This window comes from Nycticebus coucang, chromosome X (genome assembly GCF_027406575.1).
Source record: "Nycticebus coucang isolate mNycCou1 chromosome X, mNycCou1.pri, whole genome shotgun sequence".
NCBI classification, from domain to species: Eukaryota; Metazoa; Chordata; class Mammalia; order Primates; family Lorisidae; genus Nycticebus; species Nycticebus coucang.
Window position 1 is genome coordinate 23,866,917 of NC_069804.1, and position 18,178 is coordinate 23,885,094.

General features: G+C 40.7%; 1 protein-coding gene across 2 annotated transcripts in view; it reads right to left on the reverse strand.

Moving 5' to 3' along the window:
• PCYT1B (phosphate cytidylyltransferase 1B, choline) overlaps nt 1-18,178 on the reverse strand; it is a 117,357-nt gene that overhangs the window by 5,027 nt on the left and 94,152 nt on the right. For both annotated transcript variants that reach the window (XM_053579791.1, XM_053579790.1), the window contains exons 6-7: nt 13,023-13,165; nt 8,310-8,498 (exon numbers count right to left, since the gene is read on the reverse strand). In XM_053579791.1, coding sequence (XP_053435766.1) covers nt 8,310-8,498; nt 13,023-13,165 — 332 coding nt within the window. The remainder of the gene's footprint in view (nt 1-8,309; nt 8,499-13,022; nt 13,166-18,178) is intronic.

The following is an 18,178-nucleotide window of genomic DNA, read 5'->3' on the forward strand; positions in this document are numbered from 1 at the left end:
TCTGATCTTTGATCCTAGATTGGCCCTGAGAGCCAGTTCTCCTATTAGCCATTTTAGACTTCGCTTGTCATTTGGGTTATTCATTTTACAAAGTGTTACAGAGACCCCCTGGGACCAACTGCTGCACAGGCAGATGAAGAAGACGACAATGGGGTAAAGGAGGTGTTTCTGTCTGAACTGGGTCTTTGCTAATTCACAGGGAGAGGCAGGTGGGGACAGAGAGTGGGTGTGTGGAACTGGAAGAAAATGGACTTTCCAAGCGGTACGAAGTCCAAGTGGCTTGTGACCAGAACGTCAAGTGCCCATGGAGTGGCAAGTGTCTGGGCTTGGAGCACCAGAAGGAGGCTGAATTTCCTCCCTAAGAACCCTGAGAAGATTTTAATCAGGGGTGGGATAGGATCAGATTTGTGTTTTAGAAATATCTTTGGGTGTAAGCATAAAATCAAAGAAAAAAACTATGATGAAAAAGATTGTTTGACTACATAAAAATTTAAAAACCTTTGTACCTCAAGAAAACCACAAACTAAGACAAAAGGTAAATTTAACAAAGGAAAAGTTTTGCAACATCTAACTACAAATTATAGATCTTGGTGTAAAAACAGAGCTTATAAATCAAAAAGGAGGTGGTAAAAGCTTTAATAGAAAAATGGGCATATGGCAAGTCACAAGAGAAATCCATAAATGAACTATAAAAAAAGTTCAAGATGAGTAGTAATCAAAGAAATGCAAATGATTGAAATGAGATCTTTTTTATATATCAGATTAATAACTTTAAAAAATATATAGTGACTGGTGAGGGCTCAGGAAAAGTAATTCACATTACTATTGATGTGAGGATAAAATAGTAACATCTTCCTAACAGGTAATTTGGTAATAGATTTTAAAACTTTTATTTCCTGAGCAGATAATCAGAGATGAAAGTACATATTTATTGGTATATGGATATTCAATTCAGTGTCATAACAGATAAAACTGCAAACTTCCTAAATAGGTTAGGGAGATCTTGTACACCCCCAAGTTAATATACTAAGCAGCTGATCAGATCAAGTTTTTAAGAATATCTTGTCATTTGAGAAAATATTCATGAGCGATTACAAAGTCAAAGTGATTTGAGAACAGCATATTCTTCATGATCTTAATTTGTTTTATCTTTTTTTTTTTTTTTTCTGAGAGTCTTCCCTCCTCACCCTCAGTACAGTGCCATGGCATCATGGCTCACAGAAATCTCAAACACCTGGGCTCAAGTGATCCTCTTGCCTCAGGCTGCTCAATAACTGGGACTACAGGCACCTGCCACCATACCTGGCTAGTTTTTTTTTTTATTTTTAGAGATGAGACTCTTTTGCTCAGGCTGGGAGTTCAAGCAAACTACCTGCTTTGGCCTCCCAGAGTGCTACGATTACAGGTGTGAGCTACCATGCCTGGCCCCATGATCTCAATTTTGTGGAAGGAAAATATACACATGTAGATGGAAAACAGATGGGGGTGATACCCCCAAATCTGAACAGTGACTTCTCTGGGTGATGAGGCTGCAGGTGGTTTGTAGTCTCTTCTCTAGTTTCTAATAGTTCTCTAATGAATATATATTGCTTTTATCACTAAAAACCTCCATTATATTAGGAAGAAAGAAAGAGAACTCAGGTAACCCAAGCAAGGAGATAGGCAGAATAGCAGGTGTTCTCACAGGAGAAAATATGAAGGCCACAGGCACGTCATCAATTCTCTCCTGGGCACTCATTCTTCCTTCCTAAGCTCCAGCCCCATTATTTTTTAGAGCCCCAAGTTTCCTCTAGCACAGTGGTTCTCAACCTTCCTAATGCCATGATGTAGTTTCATTATTATAAAGGAGTCACAATCCATTGGTTGAGAACCGCTGCCTAGCAGATACAAGAGATGAGTTGCTGATCACTAAGATCCTTTCCAGATTTAAAATTCCAGATATCTACAAATACACTAATTATTTTCCTTCCATTAAGGGCACTGATAACTCTGCCAAAAGACAACCAACCTCCCTCCCCAATCAACGGAAAAAAAAAAAAAGAGTGCAGTACAACATTATCTTAGTTTAAGCCCATTTATGAGACAAAATCAAATGCCAAAAGGATTGGATAGCCTATTATTAACAGCAATATTTTAAAAAAAAAAGAAACTCTTGAACTTCTAGCAGGCACTTTAAAGTATGTGTTTTTATTACTATAATCTTTAAGTATGTTTTTCATGGCAGCCATTAGCCCTCCTGCTGTTAATGGATTGTCAGCATTTCCATTAGAAGCCCACTTCCTTAGAAATCTACAACTTCTCTCCTTTAGTTTGAATCAAGCTCATAAGTGAGACTATTCTGCCTGAAGGAATGAAAGAATTTGAATCCTTAATGATAAACAATGGTGTCACACTTCATCAAATGCAATATCCATGCAAAACAACTCCTGGCCTCCAGTTGTGGGGCCCTTATCTATTGCTGGTGCATTTTGAAGGGTGGTTGCCCTGCATACATAGGAGCTGAATTAAATCTGGTCAGGAGACAGTTTGTAATGAGCTTCCTGGGAAGAAAAGCACTTTTGAAATACAATAAATAACGAAGATCACGGCATGGCATTTTCAAAGAGAAAAGGTATTTAAATTCAGTCTCTTATTGTATTAAGAGGTTTCCATTTAAAAGTTTTTCCCCAAGAAAATAATCCCATTTATAGTTCTGACCATATGAAAGTAATTTTCTGTTTCCCTCCTACAAAGTTTTCCCTTTTAAGAAGTACTTAACATCTAGTGAGGCAGTAAATGTCTTGACAAATGCCTTTAAAGGTTTCAGTATTTCAGATATATTCTGGCATATCTGTCAAAAAGAAATGAAAAAAATATCCTAGTATGATCTGGTTTGGACCTCTGGTAAGCAAGACAAAACTCAAGGAGAGAGAAGGGCCCATGTTTTAGTTCTGGCCAAATTGATAAACAACAACATCTAACCCTTATACAGTGCTTGACACTGACCTAAGTGCCAGGCACTATTCTGAGGAGTTTAAAGCATAAACCAATTTCTCCCAACAGCCCTAGTAGGTACTTTGCTCACTTACAGATGTTAGGGCTAAGGTCTTGAGAGGCAAAGGAACTTGCCAGAGGCCACCCAACTAGGAAATGACCCCTGTTCATAATCACCTCTCTCATAATTAGCCACTTTCATAATAAGAAGTTTTTCATGTTTACTTACATTTTACTTGTGCCTTTATTTAATTTAATTATTTAAGATAATTTTTTTTTAAGCTGTCACAAAGTCTCAGGTGGGAAATCTAATTCAGATCCACAAACTACATTTCATAGCTCTTTTCCCAAAATCAAAACAGTGCAGAAAATTAGGATGACTATCATTTTAAAGAAAACCTAGAAAATAATAAGTGTTAGCAATGTTGTGGAGAAATTGGAACCCTCATGCATTGCTGTTGGGAATGTAAAATAGTGTAGTCACTGTGGAAAACAGTAGTTCCTCAAAATAAATAAATAAACATAGAATTACCATATGATTCAGTAATTCCACTTGTCTGTATTTACCCAAAAGAATTGAAAGCAGAGACTAGAACAGATATGTTCATAGCACCAGTGTTCATAACAGGATTACTCACAACTGCCAAAGGTGGCAACAACCCAAATGTCCATCAATGGAAGAAATTCTGACACATGCTACAACAGGGATGAGCCTTGAAGACTTCATGCTAAGAAAATAAGCTAGCCACAAAAGGACAACTACCATATGGTCCCTAGAGTGGCGAAACTCATACAGACAGAAAGCAAAAGCAACAAGTTGTTCAAAATAAAAATAATGTTTAAAAAAAACAGATATGGTTGGGGTGCTAATGTTTAAGTAGAATATGTCTACTCTGGGAATTCAAACACTTCAAACCAAAGTAACAAAGTTTCACTAGAAAAGTGAAACCAAACTCTGAGCAGAACTAACATCCCCTGACCCAGGCTCCTTGACCCTGGATAATGCTGGCCATTTTGGAGATGAACAGCATCACCTCCAACATGGCAACAACGACTCAAAATTAAGCTCCTTTAAAGCCCTTCCCTTCAGACAGTTTGTCTTTCAGAGACACACCCTCTGAATAAAGGTAACACTGAGCCTCTATAGGTTACAGTCTACTTTCTGCGTAAGAGTCAAGCCTAGTTAGAAGAATCCAGCAAAGTAGTTAAATAAGGAGAGTGACAAGATTGAAAAACAACTTGGGCTCTGATAATCCACCAATTAGACCAAGTGGGAACAGATAATCTATTATAGTGTCAACTAAAGAAAAATTAGACTTTTAAAGAGTCAATGTTAGTTTTATTTATCTTACTGAAGATTATAGCCTGGGAGAATCTTTTAGAGAGTTTTTGTCAGACTACTCTAACATAGCGTTTTAGTTTACAGGTTTTATACAGGCAGTGAATATTTAGTATGTGCAAAAAAATTACAACAAAGCTTGGGGGTAAATCTAATTACAGTTTGTAGGGGCATAATTGGTAACCTTGGCAGGCATTATCTTATGTATGAGAAAAGGCAAAGACCAGGGTTATTTAACTTTCTAAGGAATATAGTGTCTTGGGCAAGAGATGTGGAATGGTGTGTGCTCTATTTTGTTTATTATCTTTAAGGCATTCTTTTGGGGAGCTGCATTTTGTAATGGAGTTATTGGGGCTGCAAAATTATGCTGGCAAGCAAACATGGCCTCTAATGTTCGCTACCTTGTCTCACAATAGCAACTTACAAGTAGATTGCTTGCTTTAGATTCTCAAAAGCTGTTGTGATAGGCAGCTTCCAAGATAGCTCCCTCTGGCCTCACCCTCCTGCTATTCACATTCTTGTGTAGTGTCCTCCCACAAGATGTTGGGGTTAGTCTATTTGACCAAGAGAAGATGGTAGCAATGATGGTATGTCACTTCTGATATTAGGTTATAAAAGACTGCAGCTTTTGTCTTAGTCACTCTCAGTCACTCATTCGGGAGACGGCCAACTACCATATTATGAGGATACTCAGGCAGCCTTGTGGAGAAGCCCATGTGGTGAGGAACTGGGGTACCCAGTCAACAGCCATGTTAACTTCAACAGCCACATGAGTGAGCATGGAAGCCCTGATGACTGTAGCTCTAGCTGACACCTTGACTGTAACTTCTTTCGGGACCCTGACTCAGAACCAGCCAGCTGAGCTGCTTCCTAATTCTTGACCCTCAGAAACTGTGTGAGATAATAAGTGTCTATTGTTTTAAGACACTAAGTGTTGAGGTAATTTTTTACACACCAATAGAGAACTAATAGAGCAACAGACATCACACTTTCTGCTTGCTGACGAAACCTAGAGATAGCAGTAGAGTAGAGAAAGGGATGACAGGGCCTTTCCTGAGTCTAGATGGCCTGGCAACTGGCTGTGTCACAAGGGGTGGGGGGTGGTAGACCTCAGTTTCTCCACAGTGCCATACTGTGACCAAAAGAGAGTGAAGCAAAATGACTGCATCCCATGAACATCCTATTGTGAAGGATGAAGGGTTGGCTAGGAGAAAAAGACTTGGCCCCAGGCTCCTTCCCAGCACCTCCAAATTCCTGGGAGACCATGGGAAAGTTTCTTGATTTTTTTAGGCCTTTGTTTCTTTATTAAATGGCTACAATACTGCCATCTTGTGTGGTTAAAATGGGTAGAATAGATGTGAAAGGACATTGAAAGGAGAGTTCAACTTGCTGCACACCTTATAGGCAATATCATCCTCATCATCTTCTTCTGGATCATCATCATTGTCACTTTCTACTCAGACACAGATGGAGTGTATGGGTTTAGATTTTATATCATAGTCCTAGCTATCGAACACGATGTCACTTGGGGAGACTTAAAGACTATACCACAAGTATAATATTCAAATTTAAATATTCCCTGGGGCGAGGTGGGCACCATAAAATTGTGGTTCATGTTGGGGGATAGGGGGATATGGCATGGTCATGGCAAACAAAAGAGTTCATGCCCTCCCTAAAAGAAATCTTCAAACATTGTTGAGGGCCAAGCAAACCAAATCTGTCAACTGAATTTGATCCACCAAACACGAAGTTGTGATCAACCCCTATATGTATCACCATAAGCAAGAAAAGGTTAAGGATGGGGAGATAAGACACGCGTGCATCATATCCTTGGCAGATCCTAGAAGGTTCTATGAATAGGTCTTCCTCACACATTCATTCAATCTGGAAACACTTATGGAATGCCCACTGTAAGATATATATTATGCTACATATCAATCTTGTTATGCCAAATTTTGTACCTTACTTCCTTCTGTTTTATGCCCTTCCAAGTTTGGGTTGTTTGTATAATTACTGTATTTGCTGGTAAAGCAGATTCTCTATCTTAAGAAAAGAGTTCCAGTCTCAAATTCACAAATAAAGAATTATTACAATAATAGCATATTCATGAAAAGCAAATTACTTATCTTGGGGTTTAACATCCTTGTAACTATTCCTGTACTTTTAATGTCAACAGAAAAAAAGTAATGTCTAAGTCTGGCTGATACGGTAAATTAATGTTAATAACAGTTTTGACACTAATAGCAAGTTTCAAAAGGAAATACCTCCAGTCTCTAAACTGGGTTTTATTTCTTAAAAATCACCTCAGCTCGCTGTCACCAGACTTCTCAAGAATAATTCCTGCTACTATTTCTCTTTCCCTGGGAGCCTGAAACCACAAGGGTCTATGAAATTATATTATTTCCCTGCCTTTGCTCACTCCAAATGGAGAAAACATCCACCCCACAGGTGACAATACCAAAGCTTCTCAACAGAGACACATTTCTGAATCCCTGTAAGCAAATGAATGCCTACATGGTTTCATTAAAAACCACTAGCTGTTTCCTTAAAGCCTGCAAATTAGTTGTAAAAATGTGAACTATTAAAATATGCACTAGATTAAATAGGAAATTTAATACTTTATGTCACGGAGACCAGAGAACAGGGTCTGTACTTATCTATCTGTGTGTTCTTCCACAGAGTCAAGCAAAGGCAAGAACACTAATAAATTTCCTGTGAATTAAATTATCTGAGCTGAAAAATTTAATAGACCTGCAAAAAATGAAAAGGAGCCAGCCCCTGCTCATCCTCTCTTGCCAGCTCTTTCTAGAAGTCATTGACTCATGCAGCCCTTACAAACCTACCACCCTTCTCAGACTCAGCTGATAGGACAGGGTTGTCCTACAATATCCACCTCTATAATCACTTAGAGGTTGCTAGGCTTCAAGCAAAGCATCTGTTCCAACTTCCCAAATGTTGTTCTTTTTCTATTATTGAGTATTTTACTTTTAGATAATCCTATAATGAAGGAGCTCAAATGAACAGAGACAGCAGTGACAACCCATAAGTAAAATAATTAAGTCAAAGTAGATTTTGTTAGAGACTTCACATATCATAATAGGAAGTCTAGGCTACTTAAAACCAGGGAAATCAAGTGGAATAATTTCTTTTTGTTTTAAAAGGGAAGTGGGCTTTAAAAGTATCTCTTTCATAGAACCCTCATCAACTCTTCTGACAGTACTGGTTATTTACTCAGGAAGAACATTGAATACCAATGGAGTATAAGGTAGTTTTCAGAATTTTCTTCTCCCTTTCCATAGTTATCATTCAGAATGGTATACAGAATTTAGGCAGGGAAACCTGCTACATTCTCTCTCTCAGTTTTAAGATTCAGATCCTGGCTATAGTCCCCTAAGACTTTCGTACCTTACTCCAACACTTGCCATAAAAAAAGGGAAAATCGTGGTGTGAAAGGCATAGATGTCGGGCAAAAGCTTATCTCTTCTTTCTCTCTTCCAAGCAGTGTAAGAACCGAGTTCTTGACAATAAAAGATGACCAAGGCAGCTACATTTCTTTTGATTCTTCTCCCCAAAATATAAATGCCAGCAGTTGGTCCAAGAGCCCATTGACCTTGTCTCACAACACGAGCTCTGTGCTGCCACTGACTCACTTTACTTTTACTGCCAAAGTTTACATCATCTCCAACTGGGAGACCGGAATCAGTAATTCCACATTGATGGAACCTCTGCAGTAATAGACACTCAATTACCAAATGGCTCCCAAGCTCTGGACAAGAAATAGAAACAGACACCAGACCTGGCTTTAGGTGCTATTGGGTACTATATTGACGGGTAAAGCAGAATAAGGAAATGATGTGGACTTGAAGTCTTTCAGGCTAATATCCAAAGCAGAGACCACATAGTGGACTGAGATAAGGGGCACCCTTCAGTGGCTCCACAAAAAGAGGATAAACTGAAAACACCCATCATTGTGGGGCCAAGTGAAATAATTACATACCCATGCTCCATCAGGTCCAAACAGTTCTAGAAAGTTGCCAATGAATTCCCTTGACTTCTCTTCCCACTTTTGAATTAGATCATGACTCTTTTCTTCTACCCTGTTCACAAATTCCTTTGATCTTTCTTCCACATTCTTGACTTTTTCCTTCATCTTGTCTACCTGGTTCTGGAAACGATACTTCTTTTCCTGGTTGAAATTTATAAGAGAAAGAGGCAGATTTACTCAAGAGAGCATGAGAGAGATCAATCATTCATACTAATGGTCACATTTATTTCAACTTGCATTTGTTCCTCACCTAAAGAATCAGGATATTACTGCTTCCCAAGGGCTAAGTTGATGGGAAGGCACATTTCTTATAAGATAAGTCACTTGTCATTAATCCATTTGGATATGTAAAGGGAATTATAAGTAGGTTTAATATTTTCTTGCTTTTAAATGTCTACGAGTTGAATGTACTTATTAAGTAAAGAACAAAAATATACAATTGTCCTTTTGTATGGGTAGATACTGAGCAAACATCCCTACTCAGTTCTGCTGAGACATAAACAGAAGTATGACTTGCGCACAGAACAGCCACTCAGAGGCTGTGTCCTCTGTTTACCTGGGACACTGTTAAAACCAATATTGCTTGAAGTAAGTGGGTCACTGACTAGGTCTTAGAAACCACATGTTATACACAAACTAAAATTTTCACTGTCATGATATTTTTCACTAAGGCAATTAAATTGCATCATTTTCCTTCATGAGGAAGGAAACTTTTGTCTGCTAGATTCTCTTGAGTTGGATTTTTTTTCCTTCTTACAGTTTTTCTACAGCAATGAGGTAGCTATGTGCCTGGAAGCCATCATGTACTGGGAAAGTCATGCATTACTGGTAAATCTCAGTTTTTTCATCTGTTAAATGGGGATGATAATCATCCCTACCTCAAAGGGTTGCTGTGACAATAAGATAGGAAAAGGTACATAGGTGGGACAAGGCTCATACCCATGTTCCCAGCACTCTGGGGGCTGAGGTGGGATGGTTGCTTGAGGTTAGGAGTTCAAGAATAGCTGGAACAACATAGCAAGGTAGCAAGACCCCAGATCTACAAAACAATTAAAAATTTGCTAGGCCTAGGGATGTGTGCCTATAGTCCCAGCTACTCTGGAGTCTAAGGCGGAAGGATCAAGCTTGAGCCTAGGATTTTGAGGCTGCAATGAGCTATGATTGTGCCACTGTACTCTAGCCTGGGCAACAGAATGAGACTCTGTCTCAAAAAACAAACAAAAGAAGGTGTACCACCTAGCCCCTATCACAATGGCCATTATTAAAAAATTAAAAACCAGGGCGGCGCCTGTGGCTCAGTGAGTAGGGCGCCAGCCCCATATGCTGAGGGTGGCGGGTTCAAACCCAGCCCCGGCCAAACTGCAACCAAAAAATAGCCAGGCGTTGTGGCGGGCGCCTGTAGTCCCAGCTGCTCAGGAGGCTGAGGCAAGAGAATCGCGTAAGCCCAAGAGTTAGAGGTTGCTGGGAGCCGTGTGACGCCACGGCACTCTACCTGAGGGCGGTACAGTGAGACTCTGTCTCTACAAAAAAAAAAAAAAATAATTAAAAACCAATAGATATTGGCATGGATGTGGTGAAAAAGGAAAATTGTTACACTGTTAGTGGGAACGTAAACTAGTACAACCTCTAGGGAAAACAGTATGGAGAGTCCTACAAGAAATAAAAGTAGATTCCACAATCCCACTGCTAGGTATGTACCCAAAGGAAAAGAAGTCATTATATCAAAAAGACATCAGTATCTAAATGTTTATCACAGCACAATTCAGAAAGTACAAAGATATGGAAGCAACCTAAATGCCCATCAATTGGTGATGGATAAAGAAAACATGTTATGTAAATATACATGGAATGCTACTGAACCATAAAAAGAAATGAAATAATATCATTTGCAGCAACTTGGATGGAACTGGAGAACATTAGCCTAAGTGAAGTATCTCAGGAATGGAAAAACACACACCTCATGTTTTCACTAATAAGTGGGAGCTAAATGGTGGGTACACACAGTCAAAGTGGTGTAAAGGACATGGGAAACTAAGAAGGGGAAAGAGTAGGAGAGTGAGGGATAAACACTTACCTATGGTTACAATGTACACTATTCTGGTGACAGGCACACTGAAAGCCCTGACTTCAGAATTATACAATTCACCCATGTAACAAGAACACTTGTAGCCCCTAATGTTTTGAAATAAAAATTATTATAAAAAAAGATAATGCACACACTGTGCTTGGCACAAAACCTGACATTTAGTAAACGCTCAATGCGTGTTTGCTGTTTCATTAGTATTAAGTGGCACGGGCATTTACCTGTGTTACCTGGTGACAATGGTATCAAAACTACAAATATAACATGAGACAAAAGGTCTTCCCCCACGAAATCAGATGTTTTCTCCCAGAGTGGAAATAGGCTTATCATTTCCTTTACTGTGTGAGACTAAAGTTAATTTTGCATTTCTAAATTTTTTGAGGAAAAAAACCTGGAAGACTGCAAAACTGGGTCAGGATTCCCTGACCTAGACCTTCCAAACCTTACTGTAGTCTTGGGGTGTGGTATGAGATTCCTGTACTGTCCCCGAGCTATCTGTTACACTGTGCTATGGGAAGTCACTCTGTCTTTCACGACTTACCATGTAACCTCAGGTGAGCTGTTCAACTTCTCTGGGCCTCTGTTTCCTCATCTCTATGTTAGACATAGTATTTATACCCACCCTCATAGGCTTATTGTAAGGATTAAATGAAATAATCCAAGATGGGCACATGAGCTCTTTTGTTTTTAGTTATTGGCTTTATATTATTCTCCCCCCTCCTCCTCGTTCATTCTGCACAGAAATAGTTACTACATAAAGCTCTCAGGGCAGCATAGAATAGTAGGATGAGCACTGGACTGGGAGTCATAAGCTCAGAAGGCTGCAGCTGCCTGCACCTCTCCCTCACTGAAGGACCTTAGCCAGGTCCCTTCTCTGGGCTGTTTTCCTCATGCCCAAATCAAGGGACTCACACTGGCTGACTGACTCCAATCAGGACCCTGCCATCTCTGTGGTTCCATGATTCATCTATATGCCTATCCAACACATTCAATTTCATCTCGGAGTTGCAGCCATAATTGTGGTCACAGGAAGGCAGCGAGCATATCAGCACTGTCTACACGGTTCCTTGAGCTAAGTGGCTTATCTAAAGGCTGTTTAAAGAGAATGAGCAATAAGTTTTGGAAATGGCTCGACATGCTTGGATGGTTGACTGAATTCAATTTAAAAGAACAGACAGTTTAATTTATTGAAATAACCAGGGCTTTATTCCCTATAAGATACCAAATAATCACTTTGACTGAATTATGTTCAGTCACTTGTTCTGGTGCCACTCGAACCCGGCATTTTCCATTTTGTTGTCCAGCTTGTATGAAGCCACAGAGCCTGGACTTTCCAACACGTCACTCATGAGGACAATTAATAATCACTGATTTACAATTAATGAACCCCCTCCAATTTTGAAGGTAGCAATGATGAATTAGGGGATCTGCTGGATAATTATGGCTATTTATAATTCTTAAGTATCTAGTTTTAAAGACAAATTATGCTTTGGAAATATAGTATCTATTTTGGGGGATTGGAATTCTGTATGGATGGAGGGTTCTTGTTTTAATCAAAGACATCAGCCCCTCAGAGGCCAGACAAATACAGTTGTCTGGAATCACTAACGTCACCTCCAGCAACTGGGCTCCCTTCTTTGCTTTTTACCATCTTGTTTTGCTTGTTTTAAAGATTGTTTTAACAATTGCTCTATTATTAAACTAACAGCAGCTCTGTGGGAACAATACGGTAGCACTCTAGAAGGAAGCCAAAGACTTTAGACTTTATTTAAGCAGCTATAATTTTTTTGGACAATAAAAAAAGGCTGTTAAGGTTTCTAATGAGCATCTGTAAGACCTTAATCAAAAAAATGTTAAGACAAGAAAGTTTTCTCTGGGTTTAGCTTTCCATTGCCTCTGTCCTCCTTCCTACCCTTTGAGCAGAAGATAATTCTTGTCTTTCACAAGGGTAAGATCTCCCAGAAACCCTTTAACCAAGTCTAAAAACTCTAAAGAGGGAGGTTGAGGCAGGGGCAGGAAGAGAAGCAGCTCCTTTATAAAATGTGAAGTTCATTTATTTGTATTATTTAATTAACTTGTGATACCTCTTTGGTCATTGGTTTCCTCATCTATAAAATGGGGATAATAAGCTCAGCTCCCGTAGCACTGTGATTACGGCACCAGCCACATACACCGAGGCTGGGAGGTTCAAACCCAGCCCAGGCCAGTTAAAAAACAATGACAACTGCAACAAAAAATAGTGGGGTGTTGTGGCAGGTGCCTGTAGTCTCAGCTCTTGGGAGGCTGAGGCAAGAGAATCGCTTCAACCCAAGAGTTTGAGGTTGCTGTGAGCTGTGACGCCATGGCACTCTACCGAGGGCAACATAGTGAGACTCTGTCTTAAATAAATAAATAAATAAATAAATAAATAAATAAAAAATAAAATGGGGATAATATACATCATTGGGTTGCTATATGGATTAAATGAGACAATAAATGCAAAACATTGAAGAACACTGCATAGCACATAGTAAGCACTCAAAAAACAGAAGCAGTGGTGGTATAATGTGGTTGCCTGAGAGGGTGTGTGGTGGCACACTTACATTTATAAAGCTGACATTTAGTTCCTTGGCTGTGTACCCTCTCTGGAGGTTGCGTCGAGCATAAACATCATAGTCACGGACAATTCTGGTGATGATGTCCGAAGTTGAGATGCCTTCTGTTCTCTGAGTTGGAATAAACATCCCTGTGCAGGTAGGAAAGAAGAGAGAAAAAGGAAAAGTTACGATTGCCTCAGTTGACCCATTTACTTTAATGACCCTCCTTTCCAGGACAAAGTTGGAGCTCTGGGGTGTACCAATGAGGCCTTCATGTCTGGCCCTAGCTGACTCCTCCAGCCTCACTCCAGTACGTTCCTCCCTATCACAAACACTATGTGTTCACCATCCCAGACTATTCCCAGGATGCACCACACATGTGCCAGGCTCCTGGTGCTTGCTCATGCTGAGCCCTTCCTTTCTTCCCTGGAGACCTTGTCCCTGCCCACATCACCTGCACAGTGCCTCCTCATCCCACAAGGTCCAGATTTAAGGTTGTGCCTCTGGGAAATATTTTCTGACATCACTAGGCAAAATCCACAATGTTTAGGACATAACTTGTCTTCCATCAAGAAATGTATTTTAAATATCTGCCTCCATGTAGAGTGAACATTTTGAAAGCACAGATATTGCCTTAATTGTATTTGTAACCCTAGCACCCAGTTCAGTACTCCTGTGTCTGGAAGGTGCTCAATGAATGTAAATTGAGTGAATGAAGAACAACAACTGAGTCAATGAATTAGATCGGGCAACTCTTTTTCTTCTCCAAAGAAGTCGGTGTCTTGTTATACTGAAGCAGGAGAAGAAAGTGTATACTACTTTCGTTGTCTCTGATGGAAAGACAGCCCATGGGGGTGCTAAACGATTTTATCTTTCTCAGAACAGTCTACTCTGCGTGGTGGTTTGACTGTTCAAAGGCCCTTTCAATTAAAGTATATAGGACTGAGTAAAAATAAACAACCAAAGAGGATCCCAAGTTCTAAGAGAACTTTCTCAAAGTTTTCAAAGATATATCTGTGTTAACCAACCCATACAGCACTATAAATAAAGAGGTCATGAATATTAACAAAGACAAGAATTGGGTTCATGCTCACATTTGTACTGTCAATTGAAATAAATGACATGTTATTGGCAGCTGTGATCTTTCTACTCAATATCATTAGGGCCACTCAATCAAACGCATCAGGCATGGGACAGCACGATAGGCAGAGCCTAGGGACAAGGGCACTGGGTTCTCAGTTTTCAGTCTCAGGGAAGTCACTCAAACCCTCTGAAGGCAAGTCTCCTCGTCTGAAAAAGAGGTGACTGGACAAGATGACCAGGACTCACCTGTGCCATTTACCTCTCTCTCACTCCCCAAATCCAACCAAGCTCCCAGTCTACTTCTTACATGTTCCCTTAATGCACCTAATCCAATACCATCTTCTTCAAAGATCACAGCTACAGTCTGAAAACCAGTCTCTAATGATGTCATTTTGTCTGTCTCAACCCACAGAGCAAGGCACAGAGAATGCTCTTACTGAAGGCAAGTCAGAGGTTGCTCAAACCCTTCAGTGGCTTTCTGCTGTCCTTTGAAACCAAGGGCCCTGTGCTGCACAACTACAGGGGGAACATCAGCATTGTATTCTATGGAGCTGGGCAAAAGGCCATCTCTGCCTTGGCCCCGGCACACTGGACTTCAGTACCCTGAAAATGCAAGCTCTCCTCCCCTCACTTTGCCACAGATGCAATCTCTACCTAGTAACTCTTGGTCATCCATTGGGTTTTAGGTTTAGCGTCACTTCCTCAATAAAATCTCTCAACAATGAAACTAAGTCCTAAGTCTTTCTATTTATTATTCCTTCCATGGGTCACTCTCCTTTCCTTCACATATTGCAAGATCTTTCTAAAATAACTTGTTCAATAACTGTCTTCCCCACCTGGCTATAAGCCACATGAGGGAAGGGAGTACACCTTTCTTGTTCGCTTCTATATTCTCAGCACTGGTGACAAGCAGGCACTATGGGAACATTTGTTGAATGAATAAGTAACTAGATGAGTATTGATCTGTAAGTGCCCTTCCAAATCCAGTTCTCTCTGAATATTTCTGTCTTGCTAGGGTATTCCTTTGGAGTTTTCTTTTGACATCATCTACACATTCACAATCCCAGCAGCAGGGTGGCACTACTGCTGTTAGAGACAAAGCATCCTGCTTCCAACATTCTGTAGCTCAGAGGACAGACTTGGGATTTGCCATTAGGCCAAACACTTGTTTTTATCCCTTTCTAGGAGGAAAGAATCTAACACAGAAAACCAAATGGAAGGCAGAAGGGACAAACACCCAAACACATGGACATAAATAGCACTGAGACTGACCCAGTTGTGCAAGGGGCTCCGGTGGGTGGGGGGACCCTGAGTGGTCCCAAGTTGGGGGGCCTAGGATGACATTCTCACCTTGGTGGGAGCAGCAGGAGCTTTTTGGCAAGAAATCCATCCTCCCATCTTTCAGCAGACAGATATTTTACCCATAACCCTGCTGCTGAAAAATTGAAACGATCTTTTAGCTACTAATAGATTTTAGCAAGTCATTTAGACATTAGTGACATGAGCTCCCCCTTTCTTTGAAGCCAGAGGTGAGGTCTCAGTGTTTGAGTAACTGAAAGTATATCTGGGCTTGGGGAGAGATTTGCTTTGGCTGGTTGGGAGGTAGGTCTCTGAAAGAAGCCAAGCCCTCTGTTGACATAATGAGGCACCCGGCTTCCTCCAAATCCTAATTATTGCTCTGCTAAAAATATTCAGTAATGAGCATGATCAGAGAACCTTTTTTATCATGCTTTTTAGAATTGCAGCGTTTGGTTATGGAGCTATTTTAAGAAGCAGCAAAGCACATGTTAATGAAGGAAACTTTCAACAGTAGTAGGCAATATTAGAATGATGATGAGTAATGCGGACCTTACAGTCTATTTAATTTAAGCTCCATCTTCTCAACCAGCTTTGCTACAGCATTTTGACATGTAGTTCTGACAAGCAGAGCAGAATGTTGTAAAGCTTTAATTCATGCCCTTGATTTCTCTGGTTTCATTTAACTTGATTCTTTACTTTCATAATAAACCATGATTAGAGTGTTAAGCCAAATGTGGATGCTCAAGCCATTTCTGAGCATCTTTCTCCCACAGTGAACTCTGGCCTTCTCTACTTGGGCCCTGGACCGATCATTACTGTGACTCTCCCTCCTGGTAAGGAATCAGCAGACCAGGTAAATGGATCATAAGGAAGAGTCCTTGTGCGCATGAAAAGTCACACATAGTCTTATGCCTGTGTTCCCAGGGCAAGTAAAACACCACCTGACTATTTAATTTGGAAAGAGAATTGTGGCAGAATAAAGATGGCCACAATTTCCTTCGCCTTGAATCTGGGCTGGCCTCAATGACTTACTTGTGTCAAATACAATGTGTTATAACTGTGACTTCCAAGACTAGGTCAGAAGAAGCCTTGTGGCTTCTTTCAAGGTCACTTGCTCCCCTCTCAGCTGCTGTTCTGTGAAAAACCCAAGCAACATGGACAGGCCATGTGTGGGTGCCCCAGAGACAACCAAAACTGAGTTTCCTGATGACAACCAACATCCAAAGCCAGCCACATAACTGCACCTTCTGGGAGTCCCAACCTCACCAACATCTGACAGCAGCTGTTTGAGAGATGCCAGGCAAGAACCACCCAGCCAAGCCCCTGCTAAAATCCTGCCACCCACCAAATCATGAGCAAAATGAAGTAGCTCTTTTAAGTCATTAACATTGGGGGTTGCTTTGTTACGTAATAATAGGGATGCTGGATATGTTGGACCTGTTCTTATATCTAAATGACTGGAACTCAACATTTTACTCCCTAAAATCAGGGGAGCGACTTATTCTTAGCTCACTAGAGGCCACTTACCTATAAAAAAACCCACTACCAAATGCTTGTTCCTACTCTACCAGGTAGCTGAGGAACTATCCCTCCTCAGAAAACACTGTTTCAATTATCCCTGGGGGTAACTCAGCTGGACCAGAAGCCCTGGCCCCACCAGACTACTGAATATGAATCTGAATTTTAACAAGATTCCATGGATAATCTATAGGCACATTAAGCTTGACAAGCACTGGTCTATAGCAGGTCCTTATGGCAGTTTTAGGAAAGGAGCAACTGGCTTACAGCTCAGATCTTACAAAGACTTAAAAAGGTGTTAATCATCCCATGCCATAAGCCATTTTGATGTAACTGAGGCATTAGCCAGTTTCTTTTCCTCTCTCCCAGCAACACGTTCCTCAGTGCCTCAGCAGCCTTCCAAGTCTAAAGTATGTGGGGTTTCCTTTCTCAGAACTCCTAAAAACAAGATCAGGATTTGAGAATGTCAGGCATCCCATTCTTATCCAAAGCTCCTGACTTTTGAGGGAGCTCTTTTTTTTTGACACAGAGTCTCACTATATCACCCTAAGTAGAGTGCTGTGATTTCACAGCTCACAGCAACCTCAAACTCTTGGGCTTAAGCGATTCTCTTGCCTCAGTCTCCCAAGTAGCTGGGACTATAGGCACCCACCACAATGCCCACCTGATTTTTTTTTTTTTTTTTGGTTGTAGTTGTCATGGTTGTTTGGCAGGTCCAGGCTGGATTCAAACCCGCCAGCTCCAGTGTATGTGGCTGGCACCCTAGCCACTGAACTATAGGCGCCAAGCCCTGAGGGAGCTCTTGTAAGAGGATGGTACAGTTCTGACCATCAGCCCTGCTAGGGGTGGCATGGAGCTTCCCAGACTTATCCTTGGGGGGAATAAGTACATTCTATGCAACAGAATAATTTTCTGAACTATGATTCAATGTCATTTTCATTTCTAGGGATCATGTCTCTCCTAAGGCCCTGTTCTCACTAACACTGAGATCTCCATCACTGGAGGGAGGAGGCCAATGTAGCTGAGAATACAGGAGACCATGTTCAGCTGTTGACACCCAAGACAGGCTCGTTTTAGGGCTCATTTGAAAAAGTAAAGTTATAAAAGGCAAGGATTTCACTGGGAAGAGCCAGGCTTTGGGGAATACAAAACGGGTGTTCGAAATCCCAGAAGTGTCACTTGAATTATCAAGAACCAGAGGCTATGCAGACTTGGAGTACAGAATGTTTGACTGTAAGCCCTGCAGTGGGAAGGCATGAAAT